This window comes from Odontesthes bonariensis, chromosome 17 (assembly GCF_027942865.1).
Source record: "Odontesthes bonariensis isolate fOdoBon6 chromosome 17, fOdoBon6.hap1, whole genome shotgun sequence".
NCBI classification, from domain to species: domain Eukaryota; kingdom Metazoa; phylum Chordata; class Actinopteri; order Atheriniformes; family Atherinopsidae; genus Odontesthes; species Odontesthes bonariensis.
The window spans coordinates 5374939-5391349 of NC_134522.1; the positions used below are offsets into that span (position 1 = coordinate 5374939).

Below are 16411 nucleotides of genomic sequence, written 5' to 3' on the forward strand. Positions count from 1 at the left end.
CCAAGGTCACGTTTATTTATACAGCACCTTATAACAACCTGGGTTGACCAAAGTGCTTTGATTTAAATAAACACAGGGTGTATACAGGTATAAACAAGCTAAATTTAAGACTTTTTAAGACCTTTTAATACCACTTCTAAATGAAATTTAAGACCAAACGTACGATGGAAATACCAAGTAAACACACTGACAGTATGGTCAAATGACGGTTGAGTTTAAGAACATCGACTAAATGTGTGTCATGCGAAAAGATCACAAAAATGTCATCACTGTCCTAAATTAAATGTATTACAATATTTTTAGAACATTTAATGCTTATAAAATCAAGTAAATATATTAAAAAAAAATAAATAAATACTGTTCCTTTAGAGCAAAAAGAAAAATACACAAATATTTAATCTGAATTTAAGACAATTTAATACTTTTTAAGGTCTTATTTTCAGGAAAATTGATTTAAGACTTTTTTAGGACCCGTGGCCACCCTGTAAATAACAATAAAATTGGCCAATTTAATTCATCTGGCAGATAAAACTATGACAGGAAGCTCAAGATCTCTCATTTCTGCAGTGAACTCCCACATAAACAGCCTGTAATCCTTCCCCACGGCCGAGAGGCTCCAATCGCTTCTATTAATACAGGAATAAGGACGTGCAGAGTAATCCCTAACAGATCCGTACCATCCACTTTGGGAGTTTCCTTTGTGATGATCCACTCCCCCGGCTGCAGCAAAGACCGGCCGTAGCACATGTCCGACTCGGTGCTGGAAGAGGAGAAGGCGGACGAGGAGGAAGGCGTCAGGTCCTCCAGCCTGAAGAAGTCCAGGCCCATGTTGGTGCCTCCGAAGAACCGGCAGCCTCCCAGGCAGCCGCAGCGGTTCCTGCCGCGCTTGTTGCGGATGCTGGGCTCGTCGGGCCACAGGAACCAGAGTCTGGAGAGAGAAGAAACAGAATCCTCTCCTTTAGTTTCAAACATCTGCGTTACATTATGAGCTGATCGGTGACTCACTCTACAGAGGTGTGATACCACAGAGGAGTCAGTTCCCCTCTGAAAATAAGTGTCAGCGTCCACTGTTGTGTGAAACGCGTTTTAAAGGGACAGTTCGCCTCTTTTGACATGAAGCTGTATGACATCCCATATCAGCAGCATCATTTCTGAACATCTTCTTACCCCCTGCTGCGTCCTGTGAGCAGAGTTCCAGCCTCGTTTTGGTGTTGATGAAGGTAGTCCGGCTAGTTGGCTGGGGCCACAAAAATAAAGCGTTTTGCTTCTCAGAACAATATGCGTTCAACAGAGTGATACATTTGCATCACAAAATCGTTCTCCAGGAAAAAGTCAGACCATCAACAGGCGCGGCTGTCGGCAGGCGTCTTTCCTTTCCTTTAATTTCTTTTCCTTTCCTTTTGTTTCATTTCCTTCTCTTTGCTTTCTTTTTGTTTCCTTTCCTTTCCTTTCGTTTCCTTTCCTTTTCTTTCGTTTCCTTTCCCTTCCTTTTGTTTCCTTTCCTTTTCTTTTGTTTCCTTTCCTTTTCTTTCGTTTCCTTTCCCTTCCTTTTGTTTCCTTTCCTTTTCTTTTGTTTCCTTTCCCTTCCTTTTGTTTCCTTTCCTTTTCTTTTGTTTCCTTTCCTTTTCTTTTGTTTCCTTTCCCTTCCTTTTGTTTCCTTTCCTTTTCTTTTGTTTCCTTTCCTTTTCTTTTGTTTCCTTTCCCTTCCTTTTGTTTCCTTTCCTTTTCTTTTGTTTCCTTTCCTTTTCTTTTGTTTCATTTCCTTTCCTTTCGTTTCCTTTTGTTTCCTTTCCTTCTCTTTTGTTTATGTGCCAACTAGCCGGACTACCTTCATCAACACCAAAACGAGGCTGGAACTCTGCTCACAGGACGCAGCAGGGGGTAAGAAGATGTTCAGAAATGATGTTGCTGATATGGGATGTCATACAGCTTCATGCCAAAAGAGGCGAACTATCCCTTTAAATCATCACCGCTGAGCTGCTACACCGTCGAGCTCAGAGGCGAAGTCAGAGCAAACGGACGAGTGTGCGTTCCACCTTTTGGTGTGAGCGTCGTGCAGCTCCAGGAAGTGCCTCTGGACTTCACATTTGGCCGGGTGGTCGGCAGCCAGGGCGATGTCTGCCGTGATGAGGTTGAGGTTGACCGAGCCGGCCTCCAGCCAGACGGAGCGCCGCAGCAGAGGCAGCGGACCGAGACCCTGACCGAGACCCTGCCCGGGACCCGGACCCTGCCCGGCCAGCAGCAGCCTGGCGGCCTCGCTGTGCTGCTGCTGCTGCTCGATGTACTGTCGGATGTTTACGTCCTGCACCATGGCGCTGATGCCCTCGCCCACCGCCTGGTTGTGCAGGTTACAGTTGGCCACACGGACAACTCCAGTCTGCAGAGGGGGAGAAAAGAGGGGAAAAAAAAACAATCAAACGTGTTTATTAACCGACAACCTGCACGGCTGAGTCGACACATGAGCCTCAAAATGTCCAGCTGCTTATTTTAATCACACAAAAGGGCCAGAAAATGACCGCTGCCCTTCCAACATCTGGCAGCGATCTGGGATTTACTGCACCAACAGTTTAAAATGTGAACAGCAGACCCTCATAGCGAGAAGAATAATTTTACTTAATTGGAAGCAGGCTGCTCCACCCTCCTACAAACTTTGGGTTAGAGATACGCTACAACTCCTGAAGCTAGAGAAGATTAGACTGGCTCTACGACGTCCTAATAATAATTTCAGCAGGTTATGGCAACCTTTTATTACATACCTGCTCGGACAGGTATAACGTTTTGATATGTCATGTATATATTGTTATTCATCATTACTGAAAACCACATGAATGCTCTCTCACACACCTTTATTTTGTGTTCATTTCTTTAGTTATTATGTTTTTTTTTCGCTTGTCCCCTTGGGGTAGGGGGGGGGTTCTTATATATCTGTATTTCTGTATGTCTTATGTATCATTTTAAATTGTGAAAACCAGTAAATAAAGTGGAAAAAAAAAAAATGTGAACAGCAGGTTAAATTTGACATCTGAACTAACATATATTGTAAAAAAAAAAAAAAAGAATTTTGCTCACTCATGGAAACCTTATAAGGACTTTCTGGAAACTCACAACCTTGAACTGTAATTAACTGTAGAAGTTCTGCAGTTTGTGCACTGCTGTGACCCTACTGGAAGGTAATTTTGTTTTATCGTGAGAATGCATTAAGGCATTCAGAATCAGAATCACTTTTCCGGTTTAGCTCCTTCCTCTCAGAACATCAACACCGCCATTTTTGTGCCGGTCAACATTTGGTCAAAATTATTTGCATTTCAACATCAACTAGAAAGAGCTGTTCCTGCGAAACAGCAGTGAGAATGCTTATGAGCTGAACATGCTAAAAAAAGCTGAAAATAGTTCAATTTTAGCAGTAAAAACTGTTGCTGAGGTATTGGTTGAAGGAATTTTGTGATTTTTGTGTGTACTACCAAACTTAACATTGGAGTTAGTCAGAGAATTTGAGAGGTTGGTCTCGGTTCAAGGCTCATAGCTGAAATTCTGTAAAACGGATGGCGACGGAGAAGCATACATTACATTACATTACATTACGGTCATTCTGCAGACGCTTTTAACCAAAGCAACTTAGAATAAGTGCGTTCAACATCGGTAGGCAAAAGAACTTCAGGTCACAAGAAATCATAAGTGCATTTCCTTTCAAAACCAAACAGCTAAGAGCAGAACTAGTGCTAGAGTAAGTTAGGTACCGAGACAGATGGGAAGACAATTTAGGAAACAAAGACAATTTAGGATTCAATATAAACACAAGAAACTTGTGCTAAAGAAAATAAAAAAATAAAAATAAAATAAAGGACCAGACTAGGGGTGCGCGATCTGACGATATAAAATCATGACTGGCGAGGAAGAGATGAGAATCGCAGGCGATCTACCAAATTAGAGAAACCGTATAGGTCGCCTTTGCCAATCAGTGCAATGATTTTTTATTTTTTTTTTTAATGCTGGTTCCCGCCGATGCGGCAGACGTAGGGCGTCCTTAAAGGGGAAGTTCGCCATTTTGCACATTAATAGGTCCACCAAATCCTAAAACAACTGTTAGAAGGCACATTTCGCTGCGATTTTCGGGTCAATTTATCGAAATTGACCCGAAAATCGCAGCGAAATGTGCCTTCTAACAGTTGTTTTAGCATTTGGTGGACCTATTTTTCCGGACACCGTTGAATAGCAGCAGCAAGACATCCAGCCACTAGGTGGCAATAGTGCGTTGTTTGTGTACAATACAAATCAATGAGGACGGACAATAATGGTAATATAACTTCTCTGGAAGCGTATTTCGCGGTGATTTTCGAGCCAACGTATCGCTGTCCACCACAGACCACACGGTGAGTTTCATGTCTCTGCAAACGAAAGTTTAATGCCGTTTTATGATTGTTTGCTTGAGTGGTCATTGACTCAATGCAAAGGTGGGGGGGCTGCAGCAGTGGATACCTAAATGCTCCGTTCAGCACCAAATGTCCAAATTGTGATCAGAACATCTATAATTCACCCCAGACTACCTAAAAACAGGACTTAATGTGCAAAATGGCGAACTTCCCCTTTAACCTAACCGACCAATCATAGCGAACTGTGCGTCGTGACACTTTCTTACACGCCTCCATGTTGTGTTTGTAAAAACTTAGAAAACGCATGGACAGCCATGGCTGAAAGCCAAGCCGACGAGCTGGTGAAGAGGAGGAACTCCACCTCTGTAATTTGGAATTGGTTCGGGTTTTCTTCTACCCTAACCCACTGCTGCTGGCCCACATCAGGAATAGGAACAGCAGCAGCGGCACCATCCACAGCACATCCATAGCGGCGCACGGGAGAAACCCACGGCCAGCAGCAGCACTCTCGGGTCGGATGAGGAAACCGCTAGCTCGTAAGCTAACTACGGTGCAAGAGAAAAGGGATGCACCGCGACCGTGACAAACATTACACAGTTGGAAAGTATTCTTTAGGGCGCTCTGGTGATGGCAGTGCGTGACTGTGGCTGCAGTAAATGAACATGCAGCGTTGCTCATCTGTTGCTAAATGGCATCGTGAGGTGGAGTCAAGTCGTTATCAGTGGTTCGTGTTTCTATTTCCGGTTGCTTCACTCTCACTGTGTCAGATGTCATTAATTAGATCATTATTTTTCATCTTGAATTGGGTTACAGTTGAATTACAATGTGTTGATTGCCAAATTATTTCTTTTACTCCTTAGCTCTTCTGTGGTTCAGCATGTCGACTTAACTCTACTGTAATTGGTCTTTTTTTTTTTGGATGGAAGGTCGTGATAAAAAAATCGAAATCGTGATTTTATGCAAAAAAAAAACGTGATACAACATTTTTCCATATCGCCCCCCCCTAGACCAGACTCAGTGAGTAATTCCCTATAATATAGACCAGTGAGCAGTGCTGACCAACATGTCAGTGGGGTCATCAGGTGGGAACCTCCTTCCATCAGTGTTTCGTCTAGTTGGGCCCACGACACCTCCAGGAGGCTAGAGAGTGACCACTGGCGTCCCAGAGTCACCCCCCTAATGCCAGCCAACACTGCCCCTCACACCACAAAAACCATAATCTACCCCAGCCTCTCACCAACTGCACACCAGTCACAGCGGGGCGGGGATGCAAACCCTGGTTCGGGTAGGGGTAATGAAAGTATAGAGGGTGCCAGTGGTGGAGGAAACAATAAGTGCGTAAGGAACTAGGACGGAGCAGGTGATGTCCTAAGAGGGCGGATCAGGGTAGTGTTTCCTGAAGAGATGGGTTTGCAGCCTGCGGCGAAAGATGGGCAGCGACTCAGCTGTCCTGACATCAGTCGGGACAGCTGCCGAGGCCTAAACACAGAGATACTCATTACGCGGCTCCTCAAGCTTTAATTGGCAGCTCGCACTCGCATAGTAGCTTATAACAATATGGTAACAATGACAATACATTTTTTCAAATAACACACAGCGAATACTGCACAGTATTAAGTATTTTTATTAAGTTTGCATTTTTGTAGTATTAAAGGAGAACTCCGGTATTTTCAACATTAAGCCTCTTTTCTGAGTCGTCTGCAATGTTTTAGAACCCCCCTCACCGCTTTTTTGATGTTTACTGCTCTCTCCGGTATTTGCCTAATTTTGATTCTTCTCAACCTGCTTCAGAACGGCAAGTCATGTGCATGTCCTAAAAGGTCCGTAAAAGCACCATAAACGTCCGTTTTCAAAATCATCAACTCACCGGAGTGGTTACTGGTGTGCACTGGTAATCCATATCAAATTTCGTTGCGAAAAGTTGCTTCTGTCGTGTTTTATTTGGCAGCTCGTTCATGCTCGCACTATTTTCTTAGCGGTGGCGGAGTAATATCAACCAACATCCAGTACAAAATGTCAAATAAAATTTCGTTAACGCCCCTTTTTCCCGTGACGATGACGCACAAAATTGCTTCCAGAAAATAAAAATATGACGAGAATAAAAAATGATTTTCGTTAACGAGACTAAGACAAGACGAAATTTACAAGCCATGGACGAATGGACATTAAAAAATGTAACTGTTTATAATTAATTTGTCATTTGTAATTGTTAATATAAGTGTTTCTTGAACTTCATAGAAGATTGCGCGCTGTTGCCCTGTTTGTCCCTGCACGGCGCCTGTCCCACAGAGCCTCGCGCTTCCCATGTCAAGTAACGTAGCCGGTAGCTAGCTATAACTTAGCCGTAGCTAGTTCAACTTTGCAGTCCAGTCATGGCGTCGGGCTCGGATACCGGTATACAGTTTGTTGGAGCTGGGCAGTGTGTGATATATGTTAAAAAGAGAATCAGTGTGTGGAGAAGTTTTATTCTGTACAGTGTTGACTAAAATGACTAAATAGGACTAAGACTAAAATTAATTTTCGACATTGTGACTAAGACTAAGACTAAATTTAAAAAAAGCTGACGAAATTAAGACCGATTACAACAACAAACTACAAATACAACATGAAGAAAGTCGAGGACATGCACGCCAGCTTTTGCTCATCCCAGTATTAAGGTAAATGTGGTCTTAATTGAAAATGTATTGGCTAGGTTGTTTCTTTTTTATATGTAGAAATGCATATTTGCAAAAGGGGACTTTAGTATGTTGTGGTAAAAGTGGCTCTTCCCTTGATTTTGAAGTCTTTTCTTTACACATCCTCGGTGCTCAGGGCGAATCGTTACCTTGATATTGGCGGCGCAGCCGTGCTCCACGAAAAACAGGTCGACTCCGTCCATGGCCAGCCGCGTCATGGTGTACTTCAGGTCCTCTGATGTGCGACAGTGACCAGGCAGGCAGCTCAGCTGGAAGACAAACCAGTGTTCAGAGGCTTTCTCACAGTCTTTGACTGCGCTTTACATTCTGCCCGCGGCCACAGCTGCTCAGTTGTCAGAAACTAATGAGGGCTCTGGGGTAGAGCTTTAAAAAAAACCTTGTTAGTCTACACATACGAGCAAGCATCTCTGAACTTGACTGAGCCCATCAACAGCGGCGCGTACGCCTCCGATGGAAGGCAGCTGCGAGCACAGAAATAGATGTGTGCTGTCGCCTTTTCTGTTTCTTAAACTGTGGCCTTTCTGAGTCGAGCTTCATTAGAGAAAAGGTTTCTGTTTTTGGTATCAGATCACACAGGATAAATCTGACCAACATTCAAGGCCTCCAGCTGTAACGATCCAATTTAGCAGCATTCGGACACACAGCTTCGCCAGCTGCATCAGAAAATAAGCTCGCCTCACGCTTTGCTGCCAGTTTGTACCTTTGCGTCGCAGATGCGCCGATCGACGCCGTGCTGGCAGATGACGGAGGGCTTGGGTTGTTCCAGCTGGAACTCTCGAGAAACGACGTGGAATAGGAAAGACTCGCCCCACTCGATTATGCTGGCCACCTTACGGTCACAAACACAGAGAAAGAGGAAATAAAAAGGGTAACTCAGCTCGCTAACTCAGCTCGCTAACTTATCTTCTTAAGGCGAGACACTACAGGTCAATGGGGTAATATTTTAAAACATGAAACTTCCTCAGGAATTCAAAATATACTGTCCATAGCCTAAAAAAACATTGATTTTCGCCATATTTTTTTATTATAATGTCACATAAATCAGGCCAGGAATGATTTATCAACAAATCCTTCTGTAAGTATCTTCAGAATACTGCTAAGTGTATAACTGGAAAGTTTGGTGTTAGTAGGTGCTCCATAGGCTGAGATATTGATACTGGAAAAATACAAAAAAACTGATTTTGAGAAAACTAACCCTAACTAGCTTTTAAGGCGAGACACTACAGGTGAATGGGGTAACATTTTAAAATAATAGATATCACCATGAAACTTCCTTAGTTGATTACTTATACAAGTATGAAAAAAAAATGTATTACAAGTTTTATAAATTTGTATGTTTAATTATGCAAATTAGGCATTATCTCATTAAATATGTGCACATTTGCATATATTTCCGGAAGATAGATCTGAACATATGATAAAGCCAGGCGCAAAATTCTTTTTTCATTATGTTTACACACAAAATGAAAAGAAAATTATGGAGGGATTTCAGGATATCTGCTTTCATTTCCTAGGAAATCAAAATATACTGTCCATAGCCTAAAAAGAATTGATTTTCGCCATATTTCTTGATTATAATGTCACATAAATCAGGCCAGGAATGATTTATCAACAAATCCTTCTGTAAGTATCTTCAGAATACTGCTAAGCGTATAACTGGAAAGTTTGGTGTTAGTAGGTGCTCCATAGGCTGAGATATTGATACTGGAAAAATACAAAAAACTGATTTTGAGAAAACTAACCCTAACCCAACTAGCTTTTAAGGCGAGACACTACAGGTGAATGGGGTAACGTTTTAAAATAATAGACATCACCATGAAACTTCCTTAGTTGATTGCTTATACAAGTATGAAAAAAAAATGTATTACAAGTTTTATAAATTTGTATGTTTAATTATGCAAATTAGGCATTATCTCATTAAATATGCGCACATTTGCATATATTTCCGGAAGATAGATCTGAACATATGATAAAGCCAGGTGCAAAATTCTTTTTTCATTTTGTTTACACACAAAATGAAAAGAAAATTATGGAGGGATTTCAGGATATCTGCTTTCATTTCCTAGGAAATCAAAATATACTGTCCATAGCCTAAAAAAAAACCCATAGATTTTTGCAATATTTTTTTCTTATAATGTCACATAAACCAGGCCAGGAATGATTTATCAACAAATCCTTCTGTAAATATCTTCAGAATACTGCGAAGTGTATAACTGGAAAGTTTGGTGTTAGTAGGTGCTCCATAGGCTGAGATATTGATACTGGAAAAATACAAAAAACAGATTTTGAGAAAACGGCATTTAAAGATTTAAATAGGGGAATTTAATACATCTGTATTGGAAACAATTGCTCAAAAACAGAATAAATACTCAGGCCCTTAGTAATACTAATATTGAATAAAATTATCTTATTAATAAAGAACACAAGTTAAAGCTCGAAGCTCGGCATGGCGCGTTGGAACGCTAACTTTTTGGTCAATTCGGGCGAAACGTGCTGCTGCGAGTAAACGAAATGTAATAAAATAAACGTTTTAATTTATGTTTTCAATGTTTTCTTTATAGCAGATTGAAAGAACACATGTTGAAGGAGTAGACTGGCCCAAAATCTCAAAATTGACCACTGTTTTATCCTGCCGTGTCTCGCCTTAATGTTCTTTAACTCCAGCTGATATAAAAACAAAAAACCACACACCTGAGGAGCGGTGACCCTGCCGGTGAGCCCCCCGGCCTGCATGTCGATAAGCCAGGCGTACTCCAGAGTGTCGCTGCCCAGAGGAAGGCCCTGAGCCGAGAACATGGCGTGCGCCCTCATCTGCAAGCCAGACAGACTCAGGTGTCCGTCCCTCAGCACGCCGTCCGCCGTCGGACGCTGGAGGCAAAAACCAGAGATCAGACGGAAAAGTGATCCTCACAAAGAGTCTCTTCCTCGAGCATAAGCTGTTATTTCTCTTTGTAACATCCCAACATGCGGCACAGAAAGGGCGTTGCATCCCGCTGGAGGGGGCGAATGTGTCTGGGAAAAAGGATTCGAGTCATGACTAAAATATACATAAAAAAATAAAAAAAACACGGAGCTGCTTATTTATAAATGTGGCTGAGAGCAGATTTTATTTAGCTTGTTTTCCTATGACTGAGTCATCCTCTCAGGTTCCACCTTAAAGAGCCGGCTGTGCAGCTACTGTCGGCCCCACGGAGCAGGAATTATTCACCGTGTTAGACCGATGCTGTAACCGGCGAGATGGACAACAGACGCCAGCAAGAGCTGCTGCTGTTATCGTTTCCACAAATACAAAGAAGAACGTTGATTTTCTGCCCGATTACTGACAAAATAAACCAGAAATCTGTCAATTTAAACTGTAAAATGGAAATTAAATGAGGAAAGTGAGACATTTAACTGAAAAATATGAGCTTATATTAAATCTGATGGCAGCAACGCGTCTCATAAGTATTGGGACAGGTCCATGTTTCTTCTTTTAACAACATCTGTAAACATCTGGAACTGAGGAGCCCAGCTGCTGGACCTTTGGGAGAGGAATGTTGTTGGTTTTTATTCACATTTCAAACAGCTTCACGAGTTACTCTGGACCTGGGAGTTGTGGTTTAAAGCTAAAATCAGCCCCGTGGGGGGCGGCTGCGTCTACTACAGGGCTGTTCAAATGGCGGCCCGCGGCCTAGAAGCAACACCCGAGTGTCTCTCAGCCCTCAGACGAAAAACCGTCGTTTTAACGGACCGATGCCGTTTTATTTTACCGCCAACTCCAAACGCACCTTGTGATGTGCTACGGTCAGATATGACCAGGATGTTACTTTCATTTCATTTCAAAAGGGAGACAACATTTTGTGACCAAAATATTCTTTTTAGTATTTTAAAGTGAAAAACAGCATTGTTGTTACCTCAGGTTCTATTTATTTAGAGAAGTTTTTAATGCACTTTTTGATGTTCTTATGTCAGAAATAGAATAGAAAAGAAATAGAACAGAAAAATACTTTATTCAAAATTCTAATTAGTCAAGTAGCTAATAAATAAATAATAAAAATGTTTGTTAATGTATGTTTATTTCATTTCAAAAGGGAAAACTATTTCATCACCATGGATGTGCACTTTTTGTTTTTGTTCAAAAATACGAAGAGGGGGAAATGATGAATAAACATCACGTTATTCGTCATCACCTCCTCCTTACTGACCGCTGAAAACGTCCGACCCAGCTTAAGGTCTCGGTTTTAAAATCTGGCCCAACTGAATTTGTAATGGAACAGCCCTGATCTACCACCTGGTAGTTGTCACTGACGAAGATGTGAACGGGAGACAGGAGCATCTGAAGCATCGTCTCCTTGTAGCCCTTTTTCATCTCGAAGCACAGCCGCTCCAGAAAGCCAGACGGACCCTCCGGACCCTCACTGCTGCAGTGCTGGAGGCGCCAAAAACAGTTAGTTACTGTCAGAAATATCACTTTAAGCATCTGCATTACTCTGCGTAGTGCTGGGATGTTTGATCGGATCAAAGGCAGTCATCAGTCTTACTATCGGCAGCCGGCCGTGGACTTTGTAGAGGTTGATGAGCACCGTGATGTCCCAGGGCCGCAGGTCCAGGGGATGGATGTCTGCGCCCTCCTTCTGTTCGCCGTCCTCCATCCCCAGAGGACACCAGCCGAGGCCCGAGGAGGTCGACGCCGACAACACCGGGCTGGACACGGCCTCCTCAAAGTCCGTGTACATGTCGTCCTCGCCAAAGTAGTTTTCCTGTTCGAACGGCAGAATGGGAGATCAGAAAGCTCTCAGGCTGTGTTTGAAACCGCATACTTCTCCTACTACTCCTACTAACTTTTTGAGTTAGTATGCGAGTTTGAGTAAGCGAGAAGTTCCCGGATGCATACTAGATTCTCTGAAATGTTGGGTATGCATCATTAGGTTACTACTCATACTCAAACTACCCAAGATGCAACGTAACGTGACGTCGCTGATCGTCATTTCCTGTCAAAACGGCAGTTTCAAGCTAGCTACAACGAGGGTAGGTTCACTTCCTGTTTTCAAAACAAAAGCACCAATTGTATGGTAATGGCTTTCCCTATGATAAAAGGCAACGGGTATTTTATTTTGTGAAAATAACCAGAAGTGCGTTAGCTCACTGCGGCTAGCTTTAGTAGCGCCGAATTTGTGGGAACAAAATTGTAAACAGCCGGTATTTTGTCAGGTTTTCAACACGTTGGGGATCTAAACGACTACTTTCTCACCTGAAAATGTTTCAAATGTTGCTAAAGTTTAAAGAGTTTAGAGCTTAAGGCAGTGGTTCTCAAACTTTTTTGGTCATTCCCCACTTTGAACAAGTGGGGATTTTCAAGCCCCACCTGCCCCTGTCGCCCCAACAAAAATATTGATAAATTACATTTCAACTCGATTGAACTAACACCAAGTAACATCATATTTTATAATGAATCAAAATCAATAACATCAAATAACACAAAGTTCAAAAAGAGAAAATAAAAGCGTTTAATTTGCAATCTGTGTAAAAAAACAAAAAAAAACCTCAAATGTATCCCTGCATTAGTGGCTGCAATGAGCCTGTTGTGCACTGCACAACTTCTCAAAACGTGGTTGCAGGCTTGAAACTGCCACTCTCAAGTCATGCTCAATGTTGAGCTGAGATCTGTGTTTTGTTTTCAGAGATGCCACAGCTGAGAAGCATGTGGTTGCATTTCGGGATTCTGTATGTAACTTTGTATGAGGCCATTTGTGCTTGACTGTTAACCGACGCGGCCTTTACCATGCGTTGCTCCTGCTGTCGATTTTCTTTTAAAGAAATCCAGTGGTTTGTTAACGTGACAGGGGTGTGTTATAGTGATGGGATACTCGAGTTTGTATGAGTCACTCACTAAAATGAATCGGGTTTTCGAGTCACTTGAATCAATCACCCAGAGTGTGCGCCACGGAATGTACAAACAAGTTCCAAACCACGTCCCAAATCATTGTGAAGAAGGCTAAAAATCCAGAAGTCTCCAAGGCGAAACATTTATTTTTCTTTCTTTCTCTCTAAATAAATTCAAATAACCCAAATAGCCAATAAATTAACATTCAGTGTGAAACAGTGCAATTGTAATAATATATAATTATATTAAAATTATAATAAAATGTATGAAACTGTGCACAAATAGAACATTTAAATAACCTAAACAATAGTGAAAAAATAATAATATTCTAACATTCAACACTGCACCATTAAAATAAGATAATTATGTACAGATTGTACAGATCTCGCTTCCTTCAAAATAAAGCCGGAAGGGAGAGGGAGCGAGGGAGCGAGCTGTGAGCTGCCTGTGAACTGTGAGTCGGGTATAAAATCATGAGTCCTGAACCGTGTGGAGCAGCGAGTTTACGAGGGAGAGCGAGTGAGCTGTGAACAGCGAGTCTTGAATCATGCGTCCTGAATCATGAGTTCTGAACTGTGCGGAGCAGAGCTGGCGAGTTTCTCGGGTATGGGAGGGGCTCTACAAGCTGGGAGGGAGCGCGAGCTGTATTAGCTCCGCTTCAGCCACAGAGCTAATACAGCAATTAGCTTTATACATTTACGCAATTGCAGTTAGAATAATAGTTGTGTGGCATGTCTCCTCTTAACAGTTAGCTAACAGTAGCAGCGGTGAGTCAGTGAACGAGTTAATGGAGACAATAACTCCCGGGCCACAAATGTATCCATGTTGCTCACAGCTACGCTACCTGCTACCTTGCTGTCCAGCCGCAATTAACAACCCGACGTCAATCATTGTTTTTGCACTTTAGTTCCAGGTTACGTTTTTCTCCCGGTCTCCCAATGCTCTCTCATAATTTTAGCTATTCATTATTACTTTGTTTGTGTGTGGGTGTTTTGTTTAGTGAATTATCTTTATTGTAAATAAAGAAAAGCATTTAAGATGGGCATAAAATTTAAAATTTCCTCCCGTTTGTCGCGCCCCACTTGCCATGTCTCCGTTCCCCACCAGTGGGGCGCGCCCCACACTTTGAGAAGCACTGGCTTAAGGGAAGACACCTTCAGGCCGGCTGATTTCGGCTCGGGCAGGAGCGAAATGCATTGTGGGTAAACGCTCTGCATACTGTCTGATCGATGAGTATGCAGTATGTAGTATGGAAGTATGTAGTATGCAGTATGCCGTATGTAAGTATGTCGTATGTACTATGTAGTTTGCAGTATGAAGTATGTAGTATGCAGTATGGAAGTATGGAGTATGTAGTATGCAAGTATGTAGTATGCAGTATGCCGTATGTAAGTATGTCGTATGTACTATGTAGTTTGCAGTATGAAGTATGTAGTATGCAGTATGGAAGTATGGAGTATGTAGTATGCAAGTATGTAGTATGCAGTATGCCGTATGTAAGTATGTCGTATGTACTATGTAGTTTGCAGTATGAAGTATGTAGTATGCAGTATGGAAGTATGCAGTATGTAGTATGCAGTATGTAGTATGCAGTATGGAAGTATGCAGTATGTAGTATGCAGTATGTAGTATGCAGTATGTAGTATGTAGTATGCAGTATGCAGTATGCAGTATGTATTATGTATTATGTAGTATGTAGTATGTAGTATGCAGTATGTAGTATGCAGTATGTAGTATGTAGTATGCAGTATGCAGTATGCAGTATGTATTATGTATTATGTAGTATGTAGTATGTAGTATGCAGTATGCAGTATGGAAGTATGCAGTATGTAGTATGCAGTATGTAGTATGTAGTATGCAGTATGCAGTATGCAGTATGTATTATGTAGTATGTAGTATGTAGTATGTAGTATGCAGTATGCAGTATGGAAGTATGCAGTATGCAGTATGCAGTATGCAGTATGCAGTATGTAGTATGCAGTATGTAGTATGCAGTATGCAGTATGCAGTATGTAGTATGTAGTATGCGGTTTTGAACACAGCCTCAGACTTTCATCTTCCAAATGTCACTTTTCAGATGCAGATTGAAGGGTTTTCTGTACCTTGATGGCGATCAGGGCTCGGAGCAGAGGCCCGTAGAGCAGGATTTGAGAATCTGGGGACATTTCCATCTCCACGTGAAGCCTGTCGGGAGGCAGCTCTGAGGGGTCGGTGCCGGCCCGGCTGTTGGCAGCTGAAGCGGACGTGGAGGTGTAGCGTGGCGGGGCGCTGGTGGTGAGCTCCGGGGGCCGCAAAGCTGACAGCATGGACTCCTCCATCTCAGACACTGATGATAAGATGACAGATCAGTGAGAATGTGTCTTAATGCTCTGCTAAGAAATAATCCCGGTGAGCTTACACGACTGCTTGAGCTGCTCATCGGCCTTCTGCGGATAGATGGGGTGCCAGGTGTAGTCGATGATGAGCAGGAAGTTTGGCACGCTCCAGCAATCCACCCAGCCGGCCCTGGTGTGAGGATGAGTAAGGCAGCACACAGTTATAATGCTGGATCATCATTTTCAAAAAGATTTCACACCTCATCGTTTGCTTTATGACCCATTCAAGAGAAGGACAAAGTGGAGGCGACAGACAGCAAACAGGTCACGCCTAATTTCCCCCGATCGTACCCTCCCAGATCTAAGAGTAATACATCAGTACAGCCCAGACTCAGGGCTGCAAACGTCTAAAATAAGCATGCACGTAATCTGATGAGGCAAACAGATGGATGAACGGATGATTTCAAGCTGCATACCTGCTAATATCGACTACATTTAGACTAGCATGGGCCGCCGCTAACATCATGGATTTATTTTCAAAGTTGCACATCAAACTTGGGTTAAAATCCAATAAAAAAGGGAAAACGAGGTATTATTTGTCATTTTGCTGCCTAAACATGGCAAAGATGCTAACATCATGGATTTAGTTTCAAAGTTACACATCAAATTTGGGTTAAAATCCAATAAAAAAAAAAGGGAAAACGAGGTATTATTTGTCATTTTGCTGCCTAAACATGGCAAAGATGCTAACAGCATGGATTTAGTTTCAAAGTTACACATCAAATGTGGGTTAAAATCCAATAAAAAAAGGGAAAACGAGGTATTATTTGTCATTTTGCTGCCTAAACATGGCAAAGACGCTAACATCATGGATTTAGTTTCAAAGTTACACATCAAATCTGGGTTAAAATCCAATAAAAAAGGGAAAAGAGGCTTAGAAAACGAGGTATTATTTGTCATTTTGCTGCCTAAACATGGCAAAGACACTAACATCATGGATTTAGTTTCAAAGTTACACATCAAATTTGGGTTGAATCCAATAAAAAAGGGAAAAGAGGCTCAGAAAACGAGGTATTATTTGTCATTTTGCTGCCTAAACATGGCAAAGACACTAACATCATGGATTTAGTTTCAAAGTTACACATCAAATTTGGGTTGAATCCAATA

General features: G+C 42.1%; 1 protein-coding gene across 12 annotated transcripts in view; it reads right to left on the reverse strand.

Annotated features, from left to right (window-relative positions):
- Positions 1-16411, reverse strand: part of kiaa1109 (KIAA1109 ortholog) — a 140672-nt gene that overhangs the window by 91816 nt on the left and 32445 nt on the right. For all 12 annotated transcript variants that reach the window (XM_075447490.1, XM_075447496.1, XM_075447493.1 and 9 more), the window contains exons 18-26: positions 15328-15434; positions 15032-15255; positions 11587-11805; positions 11337-11474; positions 9758-9934; positions 7767-7895; positions 7195-7314; positions 2037-2377; positions 678-928 (exon numbers count right to left, since the gene is read on the reverse strand). In XM_075447490.1, coding sequence (XP_075303605.1) covers positions 678-928; positions 2037-2377; positions 7195-7314; positions 7767-7895; positions 9758-9934; positions 11337-11474; positions 11587-11805; positions 15032-15255; positions 15328-15434 — 1706 coding nt within the window. The remainder of the gene's footprint in view (positions 1-677; positions 929-2036; positions 2378-7194; positions 7315-7766; positions 7896-9757; positions 9935-11336; positions 11475-11586; positions 11806-15031; positions 15256-15327; positions 15435-16411) is intronic.